This window comes from Patiria miniata, unplaced genomic scaffold, assembly GCF_015706575.1.
Source record: "Patiria miniata isolate m_02_andy unplaced genomic scaffold, ASM1570657v1 HiC_scaffold_26, whole genome shotgun sequence".
NCBI lineage: Eukaryota > Metazoa > Echinodermata > Asteroidea > Valvatida > Asterinidae > Patiria > Patiria miniata.
In genome coordinates, this window is record NW_024037065.1 from 6,520,279 (window position 1) to 6,542,872 (window position 22,594).

The 22,594-nt window shown below is 38.7% G+C and overlaps 1 protein-coding gene across 2 annotated transcripts in view; it reads right to left on the reverse strand.

Annotated features, from left to right (window-relative positions):
- The window catches only part of LOC119733977, a 72,640-nt gene extending 51,734 nt beyond the window's left edge, over positions 1 to 20,906 (reverse strand). For both annotated transcript variants that reach the window (XM_038207357.1, XM_038207356.1), the window contains exons 1-4: positions 20,559 to 20,906; positions 7,335 to 7,658; positions 6,310 to 6,585; positions 4,221 to 4,363 (exon numbers count right to left, since the gene is read on the reverse strand). In XM_038207357.1, the coding sequence (XP_038063285.1) occupies positions 4,221 to 4,363; positions 6,310 to 6,585; positions 7,335 to 7,658; positions 20,559 to 20,676 (861 nt within the window). In that variant the 5' untranslated portion in view covers positions 20,677 to 20,906. The remainder of the gene's footprint in view (positions 1 to 4,220; positions 4,364 to 6,309; positions 6,586 to 7,334; positions 7,659 to 20,558) is intronic.
- Between the last annotated feature and the right edge of the window lie 1,688 nt (positions 20,907 to 22,594).

Here is a 22,594-nt window from a genome sequence, read left to right on the forward strand (position 1 = left end):
CACAGGAAGTGTCCAGTCACTGTGAGTAACACACGCAGTGGAGGGGGATGGGGGGATGGGGGATGGGCGGGGATTGGGGGTGGGGCATGGCCCCCTGCTCAAGCTGTATAGTAAAACTTAGAGTAAACCTAGGCCTGCCTCTGTAATCCAGGGAGCATTTTATTTTTTCCCTTAGCCTGACATCAGGAAGACAGAATATTCCACACATCGCCTCTGGAAACTAGTTTTAATTCCACACCACTCACTGGTAGTATATTAGTTCGCCTGGTTCACTGTGCATGTGAGCAACAATATTTTATTGCACATTCATAAATACCTCAGACAGTTTAGCTATTCCTATTGGTCGAGAGCCCGTCACGTGGCCGGTCTTAAACGGATGATAAAGACATGGCTAGCTGGTCTTAAACACTTTTCCAGTGTCACAATAAAATGTGGACTCCTAAAATTCCAGTGCCTTTTGTCGTTCCATTGGTTGAACGTTCACAATCCTCACGTAGGCATGCGCAACACTACCAGGGAGTCCGAATTTTATAGTTCTAAATTCAAAACGCAACGCGCCAGGTGCGTTCTGCGCGACATCGCGCAGAACATGATACGCGCGCGTCAATCTCCATAAAAGGGTTGTTTACATCTTACTCGCCAACTGAACACTCCATTATTTTGCAAGAGGGATGTTTCAAAAAGCATAAAGTGAATTTGTTGAACAAAATCGGGATGTTTTGAACGAATTATATGATTTTTTCTAACCGAAAAGGTATTTATGAATGGGAATAAATATGTGCTCCGTCGGTATTTATCACTCTGTTTAAGACCACTTAGAGTCTGGGTGCTGATAATTACCCTCGCCTCCGGCTCGGGTAATTATCAGCACCCAGACTCTAAGTGGTCTTAAACAGAGTGATAAAAACCTCCAGAGCACACATTTATTCCCTTATTTAAGGCTACATTGTTGGAAAAGGATTTGTGCAGTATACATGTGTAGGCCCAACCATAATCCTCAAGCTCTATAGCCAAGACATCAGATCAGTCCTTTAGGTAACGGTGCGTTGCTCCCTAGGCAGAATACTGGCAGCTTGAGGAAACTATATGCATGAAGGTGGTTAACGACACAAGATGAATGTTTTAACCCTTCCGGTAAACTCCCTAGGCCCTTTTTGCTAGGAACCATCATCAATCCTCCAAAATCCTCCAAAATGTTGCACTTATGTTCAAATGCAGGAAACCCAGCACCTCAATCCTTCAAAACCATCAGACAGTCCTGCCTCAAAAAATGCAATCATCCTCAATCCTCCAAAATCCTCCTCCTTTTCGAACACGATTCATCCTCAATCCTCCAAAATCCTCCAAAACGGCCATGAGGATACTGGACACGGACCTACTGATTGAACATTGAGAACTTTGCTCAAAATTCACACTTCTTTCACCAATTAGCAATGGAATCCAGTTACAAGACGAAAAAGAATTGTGCAATTACATTTTTTTCCGCTCAAAATGTACAGTAACCACTGGGCTAAAACTTCCACAATTAAGTTTCACAATTGTGTTGCTGCAAATGAATAAAAAAAATTGCAAAACAAGCAAATGATCCCATACACCTTGAATACTGCTACTGAAATTCCAATGTCAAGAATTTCCACTGATTTCAGACACTCTTTCAGGGCACAACCTAAGTTTGATAAGCATGCACGTCATACAGGGAAACTAACAAAAACACACATATGCATTGTTGGTGTTTGGCTACTGTTCGCTGAAGTAATCAGAATCCACAAAATATTTTGTAATAAAAGACGGCGATGAGATAACATTTAATTCATGAATGAATCATGAGAATCGTCCAATGTTCTGTCTTCATGTCAAAAAATTCAAAAATATAGCGTGTTTGCAATTCTGAAGGAATGTATTGAATGTTAAACAAATATTTCAGACCCTGTATTGACATTTTACAAATGCTGAGCATTTTAGAGATTTTCAAAACCAGTGGCGGACACAGGGGGCTTGCTGTGAGTGGAAGAAAAAATATATAAAGGGAAAAGAAAAAGCAAAAATCCCCTCCAAACAAATAACTGATCATGACGCCTCTCTAGCTCTGTCTGGCAGGGCCGTAGGCATCAGGGCGTAGACATCATGTGATACCTGCCTCCTTTTGTTGTTGTTGGTTTTTTTTGGCAAAACTGCTGTCCCGTCGGCACAATCGTGTGTCTGTTGGCAAATATTCCATAATGAATAGTCCACCTATTTTTGGTAAGTGCCCAAGATCGTCTGCTTTGAACAACGCCTTCTGCAACCATATAGAATCTAAGGGTGCATTCCAGTAGCTCACCCGGATTGACTCGGGTAAAGCAGAGTTGTAATGACTCGAGTCAATGACTCGACTCGAGTCCGACTCGAGTCGCAATTTTTGGTGACTCGACTCGACTCGAGTCCCTAAGGGCAAATGACTTGACTCGACTCGAGTCACTGCGAGCAAATGACTCGACTCGACTCGAGTCCCTCATCAGAATGACTCGACTCGACTTGAGGAAGGCTAATCAGACTCGAGTCCCAAAAATAAAAGCAAAACTTTGCGAAAATATTTGCAATGACTTACACCGGTGCCGGTTTTTGTTCACGTCACATTAGAATGTACACGAATCATGTATACATATACGCACGTGGTTTGATCAGTGTCCCCATTAGTTGAATGACGATCAGCTGGCACCCCCTTTTTTCATTTTCATCAAGAGTCAAAATGGTGTCACCACATGTAGTAGCCCGAATGTAAAATTAAAACAGCCAAAAAAAAATGACTTTCTCTCTTGAGTTTATCAATTGTATAGTGTTCAAATATTTGTGACTCGAATTGACTCGAGCTAAATACTTGACTCGACTCGACTCGACTACACACTGTGACTCGACTCGGCTCGACCTTCTCGACCTAATGACTCGACTCGACTCGAATCACTTCTTCAAAATGACTCGACTTGACTTGAGTCACAAAAATCAGTGACTCATTACAACTCTGGGGTAAAGGCAGACGGGTTAGCCACGACAGCGGGGCTAATCGAACACTCAATCGCAGGCCATCATGATCCTCACGTGATGTCCGTAGCAACGGTTGTAGCCACTGCACTGACCAAACGCCCGTTTCGCACTGGGTCTTAGTTTGAAATTTACTGCTTTTCCATCAATTGAAAAAAAAAAAATAACAAAGTTGGGCTGGAATTATAGCCTCTAAAGTCGCAATGAATTCAATAAATAATGACCTTTAGACTTCAATAAAGTTTATTTTTGAGTCCACTTCAGATTTCCACTGTGCGGCCGCCATATCTGTCCGTTTCTTGGAATAAACAACTCATGTGTGTGAGGTACGGTATCCACCACTGACCAAGCTGCAAGAGCAGGGTCTGGGGTGGCTGACCTAAAATCCCCTGAAGCCTTAGCTGCTGACAAAGCCAATATTATCAGAAAACCCAGAAACCCAGGAAATATATATTTCAGTTGAGATATAAAATAATCAATAAGAATGTGGTGTTTACATGTAGCAATTTATACCAAGGGTCTCACCATGCTTCATAATTATTTCCCCTGTTCATCAGGCCACTGGACCATTTTTTTCAGGCAGCAACTCGAGATCAGTGCAATCTGGTCTCTACCTTCACAGGTACCCGGTACCAATTTATACTCCTTGGTGGAGAGAGCCAATAGTTGTCAATTTGTTTGCCCAAGAAGGCAAGTGCCATGTTCCCAATCAGGGTTCGAACCCACGTACACCATGGCAAGTGAGTCGAGCAACGTAACCACTGGACCCATGGGCGTCGCAAGGGGGCGGGCAAAGGAAGAAAAAAAAAGAAAAAAAAAGAAAAGAAAAAGAGGCGCGAAGACAAAGTGGTGTAAATTTAATGAGTGGGGGGGGGGGAAATGTCCCTGCCCCCCTCTAAAACTGATAAATCGAGAATGTGTTGAGAAATAGAATCATTTTTTGGCCAAAAATCTTTTTTGCCCCCTCTAGAAAAAATCCTGGCGACGCCCATGACTGGACCACGCCACTCCATAAATAAGTCTGCAGATTACAAGGCTCCATAAATAAGTCAATTTAAAAACTGATGAACTAAACCTCGGGAGCTTTGCATGCAAAAAATATATACACCTCTCATCTTTGTATAGGTGGGCAGGATCAACTCTTTATGACTAACTACTCAACCCGACTGGTCCTGCGCTAGAAATAACATGGTGAGTCTTACCCCCTTTCCTGGGTATTCCCAGCTGAGTGTCAGATGGCTTCTGGACGGCACGTCCGCCTCGCATGTCACTTCAAAACCTTCCCAGCCCTGGATGACTTCCCTCTTGCTGGCAGTGATCTCTGGCTTGATCAGGGGGCTTTGAGCTGCATCAAATGTAGAAGAGATTATAAAGCGTGGACAATTTCACTCAATCTTTTCACAAGTCAAGTAATATTTCACATCCGAAAGGATACGTGTTTGCATATTTTTAGCTATCCATAATTGTATTGACCATTCCGTTAGTTCGCATCATGTATGCTCAGCAAATATATGCTCAGTTAACCGGAACAGCAAAATGGTAGCCTCCAATAAAAGCCTCGTATCATCAGCTAATCTTACTTTGGCACACAGACAATTGACACATGTCCAGCGATTCATCCTCTTTGGCCTATCCATTCGCTTGGGAAACCTCTCTAGTGGCTTCACACTCCCTTCAAGTCTGGATCATGACTCACTAAACAAACTTGACTTCCACCTTTGGAAGTTGACTCAGATTGACTGCAACTGTGATTTTTTTTTTTTTTTTTACTTATTATGGACTCAGTTTGAAGTGAAGCCATTTAGTAAATAAACCACAATGTTGTCTGAGATATGGAACTCAAAAAGGCAGTGTTCACTGTGCACACTCAAACATTTGACCTGTTTTCACCTTTGACCTGGAAACAAATGGTTTGGCTGTTTGTTTCAAGAGCAACACTACTTGAACAGCAAAATAAACTTAATACTTCATAAATTGGGTTGTGTTCCTTTTTTTAAAAAAGTTATCCTCATATTTCACGAAGCGCTTTGACGCTTCGCAACCAGCGCAACCCAATTTATGACGTGTAACACCTCGCAACTCGCGACACGCCGTATTATCCATTTCACGAAACTTGCTTAAACTAAACAGGCTTAAAACACGTCGCAAGTGGTTGCAAAATAAGAAGCGTTCTTTTCTTAAAACTTTCATAAACAAGTCTATAATACCGAGACAATGTGTGTGAAATTGTAAATGGAAAATGCATTGAAATAATTATGAATTAGCCTGGAATAGTGCAGTTGAAATTTCAAAGTAGCTATACGGTCCACCGTAAGCTTGTTTTCTTTATGAGTTTCATGAAATCGGGTGTAGGCCTGCGCTTCACTTGTACATTTTGTCACATTAGTACGGAAGATTCTACATCTATTTGTGTGAACACAAAGAAAACGATCAAATTCAAGTGCTTTATTGAACTATTAAATGATAAACTTTCAAACAAAGACATTGACTGGAGAAGGGTTTGAACTAGTCCGAGTATCACCCATTCTCCACGGAGCCCTGTCGAACGTCTGATCTAGAAATGCAAATATATGCGACATCGCACACCAGCCAATCGGAGTCGATTACTTGTTCATGACGTCATTTCATTTCCAAATCAGGACTAAAACTGTGATTGGTCGATTCAGATGCAGTGTTTTTCAAATACAACAACGGCGAGTGCGCATACATGTACATGTAGATCTACAAAACCTAGACACGACCGTGGCCGGCTCTATTATTGCCGGCATATTGCATTACATATCATTACAGAGCACGCGTTAACGCAGACTTTTTTGTTCAATTCACAGCAGGTCTAGGTTTTATTCATCCATGATGAGACCCGATATAGAAAGCACCCACTGATCGGTCCAAACCTAGAGGTCAAGAGGCGGTTGTCTTGCATAACTAATCAGCTCACATTCGCAAGGCTCTATTGCATAGACTAGGTTTGAACCTGCGACATATCCGGAATATCATTCCAGTGCTCTATCAACTTAACTGTCAAACTACATGTTGGCGGTTCCCCAGTTTGTCAATCTTTAGGACCTAGTCAGTTTCCCTTTGTCGTTTATTTGATGATTTATCAAACTCAAAACTGGTATTTTTAAAACCCTTCCCACGCCCTTCTCCACAAGTCTATATTCTCTTTTTCGATAAAACACAATGTACTTTTTGCTTAACCTTCTGACCAAATCATGTGACTACCGCAATATGGTAGAGCCATTATTTGTTTCGCCCTGCCCTCTGACGAGCTCAGCAACAACAACATACCTTCGTACTGCACCGTGTAGACCTGCTGCTGCTGCATATTCCCCAGCTGCGCCTGGCAGGTGACGAACCCTTCGTATAACTCCTGGTTGGCGGTCACGTTAAATCCGACCTTGGGATCGTACACCAGTGTTCGGTCCTGGTTCATCAGGGTATTATATCCATGGAATAAGGAGACCTGGGCCCGGGCATTGGTGATGCGGCAGGGGATGGTGAAGGGCGTGGCACCGTTGATGTAGATGGTGTGCTCTGTCACTGGCAAGAACAGCTTTTCACGATCTGGTGACCAACAAAACAAATTGAATTGTTTACATTATTCTGTACAGTTATGGACTAGCTGGGCATGAGCAGCAGATGCCACTTGTATGACCACTTTCAAGAGCCCCAATGGGAGGGACACATTGGGTATGCGTTCTGGTTCGTGTGCGTATGGCGCGAAGTGTGCACAACTTATTTTATTCAAAATGTGCACAACCATTTTAGCGTTTTAAAGGTAGAGTACATCATTTGTCATTTGTGCCTTCTTTTTTTTCGTTTGAAGCAACACTAAAAATCTAAAGAAGGGTGCTTAACAACTAACCTGATTTCAATTCAAAAGTTGCCTAGTCAGTTTTGAATTGCGGCCGAAATCAGCTACACGATGTCACGCACTGAACCAACAAATTAAAGCAACCAAGCGTGCCTGTGCGCCGTGTTAACGCTTGCGCTTACCCATTCACAACGCTTGCGCTCACCCATTCACGGAAACTTCCAAAAATGCGTCTTTAGACGCATATTTGAAAAAGACCTTCTTTTGTTTTCTTCAAAATGACAGCATGCCAGAAAGAACAATTTCACAGGGAGTTTAGTGCCATTACTATCTTTAAATTATGTATGTTTTTCAACAATAATTTTTTCAGTTACTTTTGGATATCTGCAAATGATATACTCTACCTTTAACTGGAAATAAGAGATGATACATTGGGCTTTTTTTAGGCTAAAGACACGGGTAAAGTTGTTATTGAAAAGAAATATCACTGTGTACTCACCATTGCTTGCAACATACACATAAACTTCTGTGGCAGTTTTGTTATTGAGGCTGTCCATATATTTTAGGTAGGCACACACATATTGTCCGGTGTCCTCATAATGCGACACGTCGATTCTCAGAATACTTGAGTGCTTGAGGTCGGGCTCACAATTTCTACATGCGGTTGGTGTAATTCTCACTCGGTCCGCTACACTATTTGGATAGATCCATTCCAGACCGAAAGCACCACGGCACGTAATTTCCAACGTTCTGTTTTCGACAAACGTGAGTTCTGAGCCCTGTGGTGTTATGGAGGGGGGACCAACGTTGTTGAGCTTGCCAGCTGAAAAAAAGGAAGAGAAAGTGAGTGATAGCGAATGCGTTCACAAGAAATGAATTTGCAAGATGGATCGATCCTGTAGGAAATCTCAAACTTTATAGTTCACTTTCAAAAAACAATCCTCCAGAGCCATGAATTAGAAAGAAAAGGTGATAGGTGGTGCGAGCGATTGGTGGTAGTGGGATCAAAAGATAGTGCCCAACAGATACATCTTCATTTGCACCATCCATCCAGTAAGTATGACGGGAATAACTTCGACTCAAAATTTTAGCGGTGTACAATGTACCTGTATTTGACAAAATACCATCTTTAAATTTGAACGTGAAATTTATACACAAATGTTCCATATATTACAATTCTTGCCAGCACAAACTTTAGTTTTGCCCACATTCAACACAAAGGGACTTTTTGCACAAAGGCAGCTAGAATTCCATCTAGAGAGGGTTAGAAATTAATCAACAAGAATCCCGCAGTCATGAGCAGGTATGGCTATTCTATTCTTTTACCTGCTTTCTGAAAGTATTACAATGTACAGAAAGAATTCAAAATTGACCTAATAAACACACTTCAATATTTTGCATTATTATATGCATACAAATTTTACAAACATGAATAACTCAAAAAATTTGTTTTCCACTCTGGCCTGTTCACAAATACACAAAAATTAGGGCTGTGCAATCCAATTAGGCCTATTCCCACTTGGACTTGATCAAAATATTTGAAACTATTTCAAAATGCACTGATCAAGTTAACTATGGACCAGCCTAAAATTGGCTGCCAATTAGGATTTGCGTGTACCAGCACTTGTTGAAAATTGACGAAGACCTTGTTAAAATAATAAAAAGAACAGGTTGCGGAATGACTGATATTTAAGAAGAAATTTTAGCTATTATTCCTTTGGAAGCTTTCAAATCATGTGTGGAAAATAGCATTCAACAAAAGTGTGGCATTTGACAAACAATGGAAACTGCACAACTCCTTTTGCATCATCTGAGACCGCTCACAGTTTGCGGGTATTCCGTTGATGACTGAAGAATTAGTTTATTCAACACAGCTCTACAACTACAAGCAATTAACAAAATTCTGATTTAACTCACAATAGATCTACCCATAAGTTTTAAGTGACCAAAACTTATCTTTGGTTTGAGGAACACAAGATTCAACGAATGTGATAAAGGTATATTGGTGGGAAGTTAAAATACTCTTACTCTTCTTTTACTTTTACTTCAAATACGTCTGACATTTTTCATTATTATTATTGCTGCACGGCTAAATTTGTCCGAAGCTAAATTTAAGTGTCTCATTCTTAGAACACCTTATGATTTATTGGTAGTTGTGCCTATCTCTCAGAAAAAGGAAGTATACGTCTACTAGATTCCTAAGAACTAGTGAAAGACACCTGCAATGAACAAGAAAATTTATAGCCGGAAGGTCAACTTGCCCAGAGCTTTTCCATTCATTTTTTTTTTTTTTTTTTTTAAATCTTAGTTGATTTATCGGTAGCCTGTGGAAACCAAACTAGATCAAATTGTCTGCAGTCATGGTCTAGCCTATATACTATAGGGTCTGGGCTTACAGGAAGCCAAACAGGAGAACGCATAATTGGCAAGTAAGGATGATGTCATCATTCATCCTGAAGACTCTTAACTGCACACGCACGATGACGCTTAACTATTCACCCAATGACACCTCCCCGTTTCAGTGACACCCACTCCCCTACATTTTTTTTTTTTAAGTCAGTTCCGATGACCCGATGAAAAGCGGCATCCAGGTGGAGATATTCATTGGGTGAGATGCTCTGGAGGGTTGCCCATGGATCAACTGCCCGGAAATTGATTTGGACAGATAGACCTCATGAAACTAGTTACGTGTCACGCACTGCGTGTCAGGACGCTGAAAACTCTATTCACTTTTTATGTGTGACACACTTTATGTAAGGATGCGTTCAAAAAAGTTAGGTCCAACACTAGATTTGTTTTTTTATTTCCCTAACAGCTTGTCCTTGACAAGTGTGATAAAGCTGCCACGATGGTCAAGAAGGATACAATCCAGCCTTGGGAACTTCGGCAGTGCTACCCAGTACACACTAAGCATTACCTTGAGCACATACAATAACGTGAATTCCTATTTTTCCAGTCCTGTCATTTACAGTTTCATCTGTAATCTTTCCTATTACTTTAAGCTTTAATATATACGTGTAAAGGTACCCTAAGGAGACACGTTATCGTAATTTCTTCGCACGATGGGAGACATCGGTCATTAGGGAGACATTTTCATGTCTCCCTAATGTCACAGCCCCCCTTTAGAGGCACAATTTTACTGTCACAATTAGGTTATATTTGTTGCTCATGGTCTAATTAGTAAACACGAAATTCATGGAAAGAGGACAAGGGAATATTGGGTTAGGGCACATTGAAGTTTGAAAATTTTTGTGCACAAGTCTATGGGGATGTCTCCCAAATGTCCAATCCAGCGTAATTATTATAACAATAATAATAATAACGGCAATTTATAACGCGCTTATCCGCCAAAAATGATGCTCACGGCGCAATACAATTACATCAAATCACAAATATCAAAGCAACTAAACAAAAATATTGTGGGTGATCTGGAACAAAAAGGTCTTCAGGGCAACTTTAAATTCATAAACTAAAGAGATATTGTGAATGGCGAGAGGCAGCTTGTTCTAAATATGAGGACCTGTGTAAGAAAAGGATCAATCTCCCCAAGATTTGTGAGTGTGAGGAACATGAACAAACAAAGAAGCATCAGAAGATCTCAATCGCCTGGATGGACTGTATGGAGCTAATAGGTCAATGTTGTATTCAGGAGCTGAAGCATGCAGACAATGAAAACAAGCAGTAACAATATCAACTGCATTCAATTGTGGATTTGTTTATTTATTTTTGGAATTGTAGGATTTTTAGACTGTTTTCCTCTATTACGTCTAATTTAATTTGATTGATAATCTCTTTATTGTTAATTATTTATATTGGTATCTATGTTTTGTTTTGTTTTAATTCAATTTCTTATGCTGTTTTTAAATTAATATTTAGTACCCGTAATATGAACCAGGGCCCTCATTGAAAGCAGTTTTTTAACTGATAAGGGCCCTGAATTAAATTAGACAGCAAACAAATAAATAGAAAAAAGTTATAAACATTTAGTAAACATGTGGAGTGTTTAAACACGTGAAGTGTCATGGCCTAGCGGTTAAGAGCACCGCACTCATGCTCTGGTGTTTCAGAGGCAACAGTGGCGTGGGTTCGAGCCCGGGCCCGGACACTTGTGCCCTTAAGCAAGGTACTAAAACCATTATTGCTTCGTCCTTCGGATGGGACGTTAAGCCAGAGGTCCCGTGTGTTGTATAAGGCCTAACGCACGTAAAAGAACCCAGTAACACTTATCATTAAGAGAAGGGGTTTGCCCCTGTGTTTCTGGCCTCCTAGTTATAATCCCTTGTAGAAGTCCTTAGGAGAAGAAACAACCAAGAACCAACCAAAAACTTAAGTCCCACTGCAGGAAATGGGTGTGTCTAAGTGTTGTTTCCTGAAATCCAGACATTATTCTATAGATTACACATAGATCTATATGCACAAATTAGACAAAATACACAGGGTATCATAATCGGTCCTACTTACATACATGTACTTATGATACACATAGTATCCTTTTGCCCTTATACATGTAACTTTTATTTATGGTATTTAAAATGTCAGGAAATTTCACTTTGCCCTGTGTGATCTCATGGGAGCTATATGCAGCAAACTGTTAAGGAAAAAAAAAGAGCAGGCCATATCCTGTATGCAGCCTGTACACAGTCTTCCCTTCTTCCTATGTGCGCTTACAAAACAAGTGACTAGAAGGAAAACAAGTCAGTCTATGGGCAATGGTGTATTGGTTTATATTGACTGTGGGAAGTATTACATATCAATTCTGCAAATATCATTTTTGAGAAATAGAACATTTTGTAGGTTTTAATTTCATCTACAACAACTAGAAGTGGACATACTGTAAGTATCAACTATAAAATACTTATAACAGGTGCTTATAGAACAAGTTATTAAAATTAAAATGTCATTCCACTTTGTAGTTTTTGGTTAGAGTATGGGAAGTTATCAATACTTCAAAGAACTTTTTAAGAGAAATAAAATGTTAGGAGTTTTACATTGCATTAAAGGGACACTAGGTCCTGGAACAGCCCAATTGGGCTACAAAACGTGCTTTGAACGAGATTATGTTAACTGGAAAGAACATTTAAAACTAGGATAGAAACATCCACACAACTATCCTTTAAAAACTGGGCGTTTTTGTGTTATTCCTGTATTATGCGTGCGAGAACGAATTTCGGGGTCCACTTTTGCGACCCCATAAATTTGAGCCGTTTGGATGCTAGTTGTGATTTCATTCGTACACGTAAAATGTTTTTTTTGCTTTGGTGATTGGTCACCGCTGTTCCCGAGACACACAACGTACATATCATACACTGTATGAGAACGACACGAAAAACGTATTCGTACTCCGTCGTGTCCGATGTAAACAACCGGGGTTTTTTTTCGTCTTTTCTCGGGAACGGCATAGACATTAAGTTGGTTTCCTTTCATCCACATGTTTGAAATAGGATAAGTAAACAATCCAAAACATGAAATTTTCGGGGATTTCAGGACCAAGTGCCCCTTTAACAATCATAATATTACGTGACTACAAAACTAGTTTTTAGAATGAAAAAAAGATGCTTAATTTGTAGGCAACATTGGTTTTGTTTTTAAGTTCAAATAATGTTATAGTATGAAATAATGTAAATATACTGCAAATAACATTGTTATAGAGAACTAGCAAAATCGTGTCATTTGCAAAACCAGAACTTATATGTCACATATTAATATGTCTCACTTTCTCAGCACAAAAGATCTTTACTTGAATTGAGGTCTAAAACCTTCACATATCAGTTAGTGGTATACATTATGCCCACTATACATGAGCAGGTTTATATGGTGTAAATTGAGAACACACACTCGCAACATCATCAAATTAGGTTTTGCCCTTCACCGACGTTTAAACACTGTATACTCAGTGTGTTACCTCCCGAGTGAAAGTTGGAAAAATATGTAAGCGGAGTAATTTCTTCTAGTAAATTTCTCGGGAGGTAACACACTGAGTATACAGTGTTTAAACATCGGTGAAGGGCAAAACCTAATTTGATTTATATAACTCCGATGCAAAATTCCATCTTATAATCGCAACATCATCGATGAATTGAGGACAGGAACCAAATCGAGGACGACCTCAATTAGAAAACATGTACAAAACCAAAGCGAGAGCTGTTGCAAAGCAGTTAGAAAAATCCTTGATTTACACCATAAACAAACACGTATCATGTACATACATTATGAAATCTGTACCCCCTCAATGGTAAAGAGTTGGGCGACCACTGAGACGTATTGCTGTCGCATGCCTGGTGCTCACGCAAAGATGCTACGGGTTTGTGCACATTGGGATTAGCTCGTCATACGTACTTCGTGCAATAATGCGCGTGAATTGGTATACATGTACACACAAAAGTGGTGTTGACTGGGCCCTTAAAAGTGGTCACAAAAAGCACCATATATGCACAGATGTGCAACACCTGTAATTTCCCCCATAGTCGAGACACACTAGTGCACTCAGGTTATGATGTCCTTAATTATATGCCATCATTTTCCAACCGTGAAGACTCCCATCAATTACTGTTTCTTAATTAGAGTAAATTCTTTGAAATAAATATAATCTGATAAATGGAGTATGGCATTCTGTCTGAGCTGTTTACACCAGGGTCCCCTTTTTCTCAGCAAACCACAAAAGTTAATTTTCTGATTCAGCCAGGGGTGAAAGGGACCTTGACCCAATGATGACAACTTCAGATGTGCAGCTGAGTGTCTTGGGTAGGACTAAACCATACACATGTACCGGTAGCTCCTCTACAGCCACAACATATTTCCGTCATTCTTTCAATATCTTGAATTGCTGCAGTCTGAACTGCTCTTAATAAAAACATGTCAACTTATTTTCGAGGTCGGCCCCCAATTGAACCTTGATACATGTGTGCACTTTCAAATTGAATTTCCACGAAAAGAACAAATTGCTATATTTACAGTCCAGCATGAATTTTTACCAATTTCAGAAATAACTGTTCCAACCTGAGAAGTCCAGAATTGGCTCAGTTATTTCCTAAATTAACTCACCAAATATAATTCAATTGATTGTTCGTTCGGAGTTAAATGGAATTCAGTTTTTAAGAATTAAGAAATTTGTATTTTTTCCATTTCAAAATTTGATGTAACCTATTTGATCTAACCTGCATTTTGTTCGTTTCCATGAATACCACCACTCGATATCCAAAGGAAAATGCTCAAAACCTAAATTGTTGAACTTTCAGCTCAGTAGTCCACATTTTTTCAAGAAAACAGTGAAAACCTATTCACAACATTTTGATCATTCATGAACCATAATTTCATGAAAGCACTCTCTAAATTCCAAAAATCAGTAAATTGACTGATCACTGAAAATCACCTACATTTCTTGATTTCTTCGAAAGGACAACAAGCCAGACAGATTGTTCTGTCGATTGCAGCGTGTGCGTCATGTCAACACTTGCGTGCACTCATTCACAGCTTCGCCAAATAAAAAATGAACTACTAATGGAAATTACCAAAACACATCTTTAGACGCATCATTAGAAAAGCCTTCATTTATTGTTTTCTTCAAAATAACGGCATGCCAGATGGAGTTTCGTACCATAACCATCTTTAAACCAAATATGCTTTTCAACAATAATTTTGTCAGTTACTTTTTGGATAGCTGCAAATGATGTACTCTACCTTTAAAGTGATCCAGCAGTTTAGCTGAATCTGGTTCATATTGATTTATAACTTGCCCTCCCCGAGCCCTTACAAGTCTTTCTTGTTTCAGAGTCTCTGAAGGTCATCCTGAAACTTCAGTAGGCCTATCATTTCTATTACAATGTGTGTAGTTTGGGAAACAAGTTACAGTTCTTCACAGCATGAACAAAATATTCTGGTATTATTTAGCATTTATTAAGAGTGGCATTCATGTTGCTCTACCCCTGCTGCATGTTTCAATTTTGGACTTTTTCAACCTTCTGAAAATACGCTTTTATTTTAGGGTTGCTTTTGTGCACATAATCAACAAAAGAATCACCTGAATTATTGTCAAGCCGCGAATTTGTAACAGTAATTTTGTATGGTAAATATACTTACAAAGGACAAATGTTATTTGTTCAATGACTCATTCAAAAAGGGAATAACTTTGATATTGCTAGAAAAACTTTTTAAAAACAAAATGTATGTTTCAGAGTGAAATGCAAAAATAGCACAGTGAGAGCAGCTTTAATTAATAAAGCTTTTATCAATAAATATTCCGCTTCTGTGGTTAAAGGGGCACTAGGTCCTGAAATCCCCGAAAATGTTATGTTTTGGATTGTTTACTTAGCCTATTTCAAACATCTGGTTGAAAGGAAACCAACCTAATGTCTTACCGTTCCCGCTTGTTTACATCAGACATGACGGAGTACGAATACGTTTTTCGTGTCGTTCTCATGTACGCTACACACGTTGTGTGTCTCGGGAACAGCGCGCGATGACCAATCACCAATGCAAAAAATTGTGGTTTCTTCAACGTCCGCAAAAGGCGAACACTTTAAGCGTACGAATGAAATCACAACTAGCATCCAAACGGCTCGAATTTATGGGGTCGCAAAAGTGGACCCCGAAATTCGTTCTTGCACGCATAATACAGGAACAACACAAAAACCCCCAGTTTTGAAAGGATAGTTGTGTGGATGTTTATATCCTACTTTTAAAAGTTATTTCCGATTATCATCATCTCGTTCAAAGCGCGTTTTGTAGCCCAATTGGGCTGTTCCAGGACCAAGTGTCCCTTTAAAGTCACAAGTATTTTGTTATTAATTGAAGATTATAAATTGGCAAAGTGATCTGTAATTAATCTCGTCTGTATACACTTTCAACACTTGCAACACATATCGGCTTTTTGCCTGGTACATAATTGAATTATACCTAATTTCTCCATCAGATTTCCTGCATGATAGGGTCTGCCTACCATTATCAAAACAGAAGGGATCAATATCAGAAGTATGTAAGTTAAACTGCCCATGAACTACAGGTAGGAAGTGATGGTGATCCGTATTTATTTAGGTTTATATTGCGGATATTCGTCTCCGGCCAATTTGGGCAACTTCCTGCCCATGTGGTCAAGATCATAATCTATCTTATCAAAACTGGAGGGCTCCAAACCAGTCTCAGACTCAAAAACAAGTCTCCAGTCCCATTTTTCAAAAAAGGTAAATTATTTCACTCAAACCATTCAGAGCAACATGTATCTGGATAAAGGATAATATCTTCTTTGGGTTTTTAAGTCTTGAAATATACTCCAGGTCCAGGACTACAGACCAATTTCAACAGATTTAAGGAATAGTTTCAAAAATTCATGGAAGAGTTTATTTCTAAAACACCACACACACATTTGAAAAAAAGGTGAAAATGTTGCCGCACGGTTATGAAACTTTAAAGAAAAAAAATACAGTTTACAGGGTGTCTCAAAACACAAAACCTGAACCCTTAGAGCGTCCTCTTTTTCACAGCTTATAAAAAAAATACATTGCAAATATCTATGCATACAGTCCATTAGCTTTTCAGAAACGAAAAAATCTTTTCAATCGGCTAAAAATTTATTGAGATATGGCCAATTCAAAATAAGTGTCAATTTTCAAACTGTCCAGGGTCTCAATTGTCATTTGTTAGGAATGTAATGGATTTCGGTTGCCCTTTTAGACACCCTGTATAGATCTAACAGCTGTTTCTAAACTTCATTGTTCACCTTATTGTGTTCTTAAGTTGTGTTTAAGTAAATTAGAATTGCTTTTGGGCAGCCAGGAGGAAAGAGCAGGATTCTAAAAGGGAACAGAATGGTATATTTTGGAAATAAACTCTTCAATAACTACTGTGTGCATTTGCTTTTCATAACAAAGTCCAAGACTTCTTTGAAGTATACAAATGTACAAAAATGTACTTCCTATATTTCCAAAGAGTGCCAATTCACTTTATTCTCAGAAATGAAAATTCACTCCCATCATCTGAAACTAGGGACCAGACATTATACATTGAATTTCTTCGAATGGACACGTCGACTTTTTACTGATTTTCCACTGGATTGATCCTTTATCAGAGTATTTTAATCTCAATTTAGAATGATTTGCACTCTACATCATCTAGTCCCTAGTTTCCCTCTTTGGATATTACCAGCGTGTACTCTCAATGGAATCACTCAATATGTTTCAAATTTAACACCAATTTCAATGTGGGTTTACAATACACGATTAATATACCATTATTTTCCACTACAACCATAACAAAATGTTGGCCACACACATAGAAAGGGCATTCTGGAGTCATTTCATCCCAGGAGAAGGAAACTCTTGAACTCAAGTGTTAAAAGCCCTCGGCTGAAATGTAACTGTGGCCCCCTGGTGCATCAAGGGGCAGAGTTAACATTTCATCTGCATCACGGTATTTTTTTCTGATTGAAAGTAATCTAGATTTTTTTAAGAGCGAAGTTTTTGATCATGACAGAAAGTCTTCTTAATATAGATGACTGAATTTATATACAAAAAAGAAACTATTTTGAACGCTAACTATATAATCTTGGAGATTAATTAACATACAATTGAATATATGCATCATTTCAGACTCTCTATGGGTACAATCCCTACAGAATACAAGACAATTCATGTTGCAACATGTTGTGAATGTAATTGTATGTAAATGTGAATGTAATTGTTTGTACCTTTTATGTAAACACGTTTCTCAACAAAATAAAGTTTTTACAATATGAGAAACTGCCATAACTTTGCATGCTTTTGTGTAGTGTTTTGTCTTTGTGTCCTTCAACATGTATGTATTACCAATTGACAAATTTGTTTTTAAAAAATATATAAAAAAAAAGATTTAATGTTGTCAATTGCCACATTTCTCAGAAATCACATGGCACAAATGCAAGTTTTTTAGTGACCCCGTAAGGTCCCTAGACATAAATTTCTGCTTTTTTTAGTTGGGTTTGATGGTATAGTGTGTGGCCCTAGCGCACTTGAGTGGTTTAAATAAACACTTTAATGCCTTGGGATTTACAATAACAGATGCACTGCTATGATAAGGCAGTATCTATTTTGAAGGAGGTATTGGGACTAACAAACAGACAGCAGCTTCTTCACTAGACTGCTGAGGATGAATATCGTGTAAAGGAAGTATTTATTAATTTTTTCCCTGAAACGATGTAAGTTAATAGCTTGCTGCAGCAAAAAGAAGTGCACGTATGCACACAAATGAACATGTACAGCGTGTGTCAATAAAAACGCAGGATTAGAAACAAAATATTAAGAATATAAACCACCCCTTTTCATCATAATGTTAACCCTCTTTTTAAAGTACCTTTCCTTCTCTTCACTATGCTTTTTATCCCATCTCATTTGGACAATCCTGTCCAGAGATAGAGTAGGCTACATTGAAGAAGGGTTATAAATTCCAAGCTGGTCTGATTTGTGAAATCACACATACCTAATGAAAGGTTTGAATTCAGTACAGGTGAAAGTATTTGTGGATCACAAAGAAGGACATGTGTGGCAGGATTAGGCTTACATAATCCTTTAGTCCACAATCAATGTTATTTGATATGTCAGAGACGACATTCATGATGCTTTGAAACAATGATAGTCCAGTTATTAAATTTAAGTGATACTTATCATCAGTTGTTTCAAAGAAAGTTTTGTTCTGGTTTAATTGTCTTCAATGCATACCTGCATTGTACATAACTGGTCGTTGTGTTAAGGTCATTGAATCAGACCAACCTGCTTCAGAAGGGCTTCACACAACTTGTCATAACTTTTGAACCAAAAGTCCAAATTCCACCAAACAAAAATCTTGTCAAAGATGAAATTATGGACAATCAAATCCTTATCAAATTAGGCACACCAGTAGCATAATTTTCTCAGATAAAAAATCGCTTTGACTCCTGCGTTTTTATTGACACACGCTGTATATGAACACCTGTCAGGCCCTATTTCAAAGTTTCTAGAAGTATAATAAGGCCGAAAAAATCAATGTGTAGTGCGCACTGCATGATGCATAAACGTCACTTGTTCGAAAAGCAACGTGAAAAAGCGTCCCTCCATTTTGCGCACTGTGTTAACAGTTGAAGCTTTGTAGCGAATGAAATGTAGGACGCATGTATGTGTACAATATTCAAAGTTTTTATGTGAAACTAAAAGAAACAATTTTTATGGTGGGGAAAAAGATAGATATTAATGATTGGCTTTAAAAGGGAGCAGTTTATGAAACAAACTAACTATGCCTGTCTTGATTTTCATTTTCAGATTCTCCATAATTAATAAAACATTGACTATTAAATAACGTTAAATGCTTTAATCTTAGTTAAAAGCACAATATACATGCTGTTATGATTATTAATATTATTATTATAATATTCATAGCCTGTACGCTTCATTGAGAAGTAACATCTTGTCTTGAAATGTTTATTTTGTAAAATGTGTACTTTGCTATTTAAAGCTTATCCGAATTTTATTAAGACTGGATTTTTCTACTCGCAAAACTGCTGCGTGATCATTTTTTCAGCTTTTACATCCGTCAGTGTGCACACATGACTTTTCAGAGTACGCATCACAGTTTCATACGCTGTAAAATGGTAAACGCACAATGAAATGCGCACATTGAAAATAGATGTTTATTTTCGGCCTAAAGTAAAATGAATTCCAACGCATGCACACACTTTAAATTAAAGTTTATTTTTGATCTTATCAATATTCTTTTTTTTTTAAGGAAAAATAGATGTTTCACAAGTACATAATTAAATTTAACAGCACAGTCTTTGAAAAACATGACCTACTTTGCTCTCAATGGAAAGTTAGAAGTCTTTCAACAACAAAAAATTATAATATTTATAGAATTACATAAATTACTAAAAGTGCTGTTTCTAACAGGCCTGAATAAAGACCTGTGCAATTCTTTAATTTAGTAGTGCAATATTTCAATTACAAAGCCGGGCCTAAAATGCTGTTTATAAATGTGAGATATTTTGGTGAAGTAAAAAAAAAACCTTTAAAAAGCTGGTCTTTATATTTTAAGAGGTGTGCTAATAATGATAATAAATATAGTGAAAACAAAATAGAATGATTTGCTCATGTGTCCAGATTTTCTATGTGAACAAATTAAAAATTGACACCATTGATTTAGAGAAATTTAATTCATCAGTTCCATGTCATACACATTTATAACATTTATACCATTTATATATACATTGTAAAAATAAAAGGTAGGCGTATGTATACATTGTAACAATTATTAGTTTCTGTCGACTTTAATTGTTTTGCTATTCCAGAAAGTTGGGATGACTTTCTATGGCACATCTAAAAGTACACAGATTAGGATTCAACCAAACACCGAGTGCAATTTTGTAGCATTGGCGTCTCACAGTTACAAATTAGTATTTGAGAATTCCGCATATTCCTCCAAAAAGCGTCTGAAGTCCGTAGATCTATGCTTAGGCCTATTTGTACCAATTTGGCCGGCCCCACACTACACGAAAAATTAAGCATTCGAAGCACGAGATCTGTGGGGAAAAACACTCCATATTTCCATGTCGTGGGACTACTGGGAGTTTGTTGATAAACCACAGTGGATAAATAAGCTTACAAAATTCACAATCCCTGGACCACTCTCTACCACGGCATTAATACGATGCAAAAGGACACACAAAACTGTTGAAAAACAAACTGCTTTTCCCGTCTTTACGGCAATAGCCAGGCCAGCGAGAACTTACCAAAAGCTGGCGCCGCGAAAAGTAGACATGTGCACTGCAGGAAAAGGAGCAGCGTGGGCATTCGCACGGCGCAAAGGACACAACTGGCCCTCAAAAACCTCGCGTAAAATCCTGGCATTTTTCGGGAAGTAGGGTATTCCAATCCAAGCGAAACGTCAGCAAACAAATATTATTCCATTTGAGAACGGTTTGGTGTCGGTTATTTCCCGTTTTGGATGGCAAACACAGAAGAAAACATCAGAGATGTGTAACTTTCCTTTGCGGATCCATGCTCGTTAGTAGTTCACGTACAATATACAACGTAGCCAGCGGGTCGTCTGAAACTTGCAGCGGAAATCATGGCAGGTTGGCAAACAAGCTGCAAACTCAAACACTTTTCTTGCTCATTAGCATAGTGCTGTGCTTTCCATAGTAGTTCCTCCCTCTGGGTAAGGATTACTGTACTCTCCACTGCACAGACAGATATTGTTAAAACACGTTTTGACGACAATTTGTCGAAGAAATTATATTAAATTGTGCGAAACTGCTAAAATCTGATCCCGAATTGGGGATGCTTTCCAACTGTGGGCCAATTTTTTGGTATTTCGGATATGCAACCGTTGTAACAGTAATTGCGTAAAGTGGGCGGAGTTTATCGTCTTGCCAAAAAGTAAGCGCGTCACGCACGCGTAGGACGTGTGCGGTGGGCTGCCAAACTTTTTCCTGACAAATAAACTGACAAAGGCAACCTATCAATCACAGCCCAAATTTTGGACGCTGTCAGAATTTGCATACAACAGTCCCTCCCAAGAAAAAGTGACACGTGCCAGGCGTACACGCTGAGATAAGCAAATCGACTTGAGACGATGACTGAAGAAAATAAAATCTAGCGTGTGGATATATGGGGGAAGCAGTAGCAATCACGACAAACTCGAATGAACGTGTAGTTTACTAAATAAAATCAACGGCAAATTTGTATTTTTCACCGCTGTATTAAAAGGCACATAGGAACATTACCGGGAAAGTTTAAAGCATCTAGCAATTTAACGAGAACATCCTTGCAGACCTTACTCAAACTCAAAGTGAAGATAGGAGTGATACCAAATACCTTGTAAAATTAGTCCGCCTGAAATTGTGTCGTAGTCTAAGGTGGTGGGGAGAAAATGTGCCCACGGGTATATAAGTTTTTACGTGCGTTTCGAAAATATGAGGCCCCAAAAAGGGGGCTTAAGTTTTCCCCAAAAAATGTACATTATCCATTGATTTGAAACTTCAACATGGTTAGTTTGTTAAGCACCCTTCTTAAGATTTTGAGCAATTTGGTGCTTCATACGAAAAACGAATGCACAAAAAAGGAAAATTTTACCATATACCTTTAAAGGAGTCTTTTCGTTTGACTCATTTAAAACGCGTCACGGGAATAATAGTTGGAGTCATTTTAAAGTAAGAATATAATAGTCCACATAACTACTTGAACATTTTGCGGTTTTCAGGTATCCAGCTTGGAACCAAGTTGGCAACTTGCCCACCATAATGCATGCAAGTCGTGGTCCGCGTCTTCAAGTTCATTTCTTCGAACTGCGGAACAGAACTCTTGATGCTCTCAACTTCAAGACTTGAATCTTCCCATCGGATGCATTCAATTTGGATAAATTAAGGTCGAGGGGATTGAGAACAGCTGCCTACGTGCAGAGTGTGGTCACGGCATTTTTTGTGGCACTTTCGCAAGTTCATTAACCGCTCACCGTATAGCAGGCCTGAATTGAAAAGGAGGCAGCATCTAGGAGCTGCTGTTACAACTTATCCGTACAATCGGATAACGTATCACCAACCGATATTAGGGAGGTTTCGCAAGCGAACGGATACGCGTACAAATACGTTTAGCTATCCGTATCCGTTTTTCACTTACGTGTAGCGAGCGAGATATGCGTGTCGTCTGCACGTATGACGTCATACGCTACTCACTAGCCGCTAAACGTGCAGACACTGATCTCTATATAAAGACTGGATAGCTAATACAGAGCCGCACGATGTACGAATTTGACGCCATATTGGTG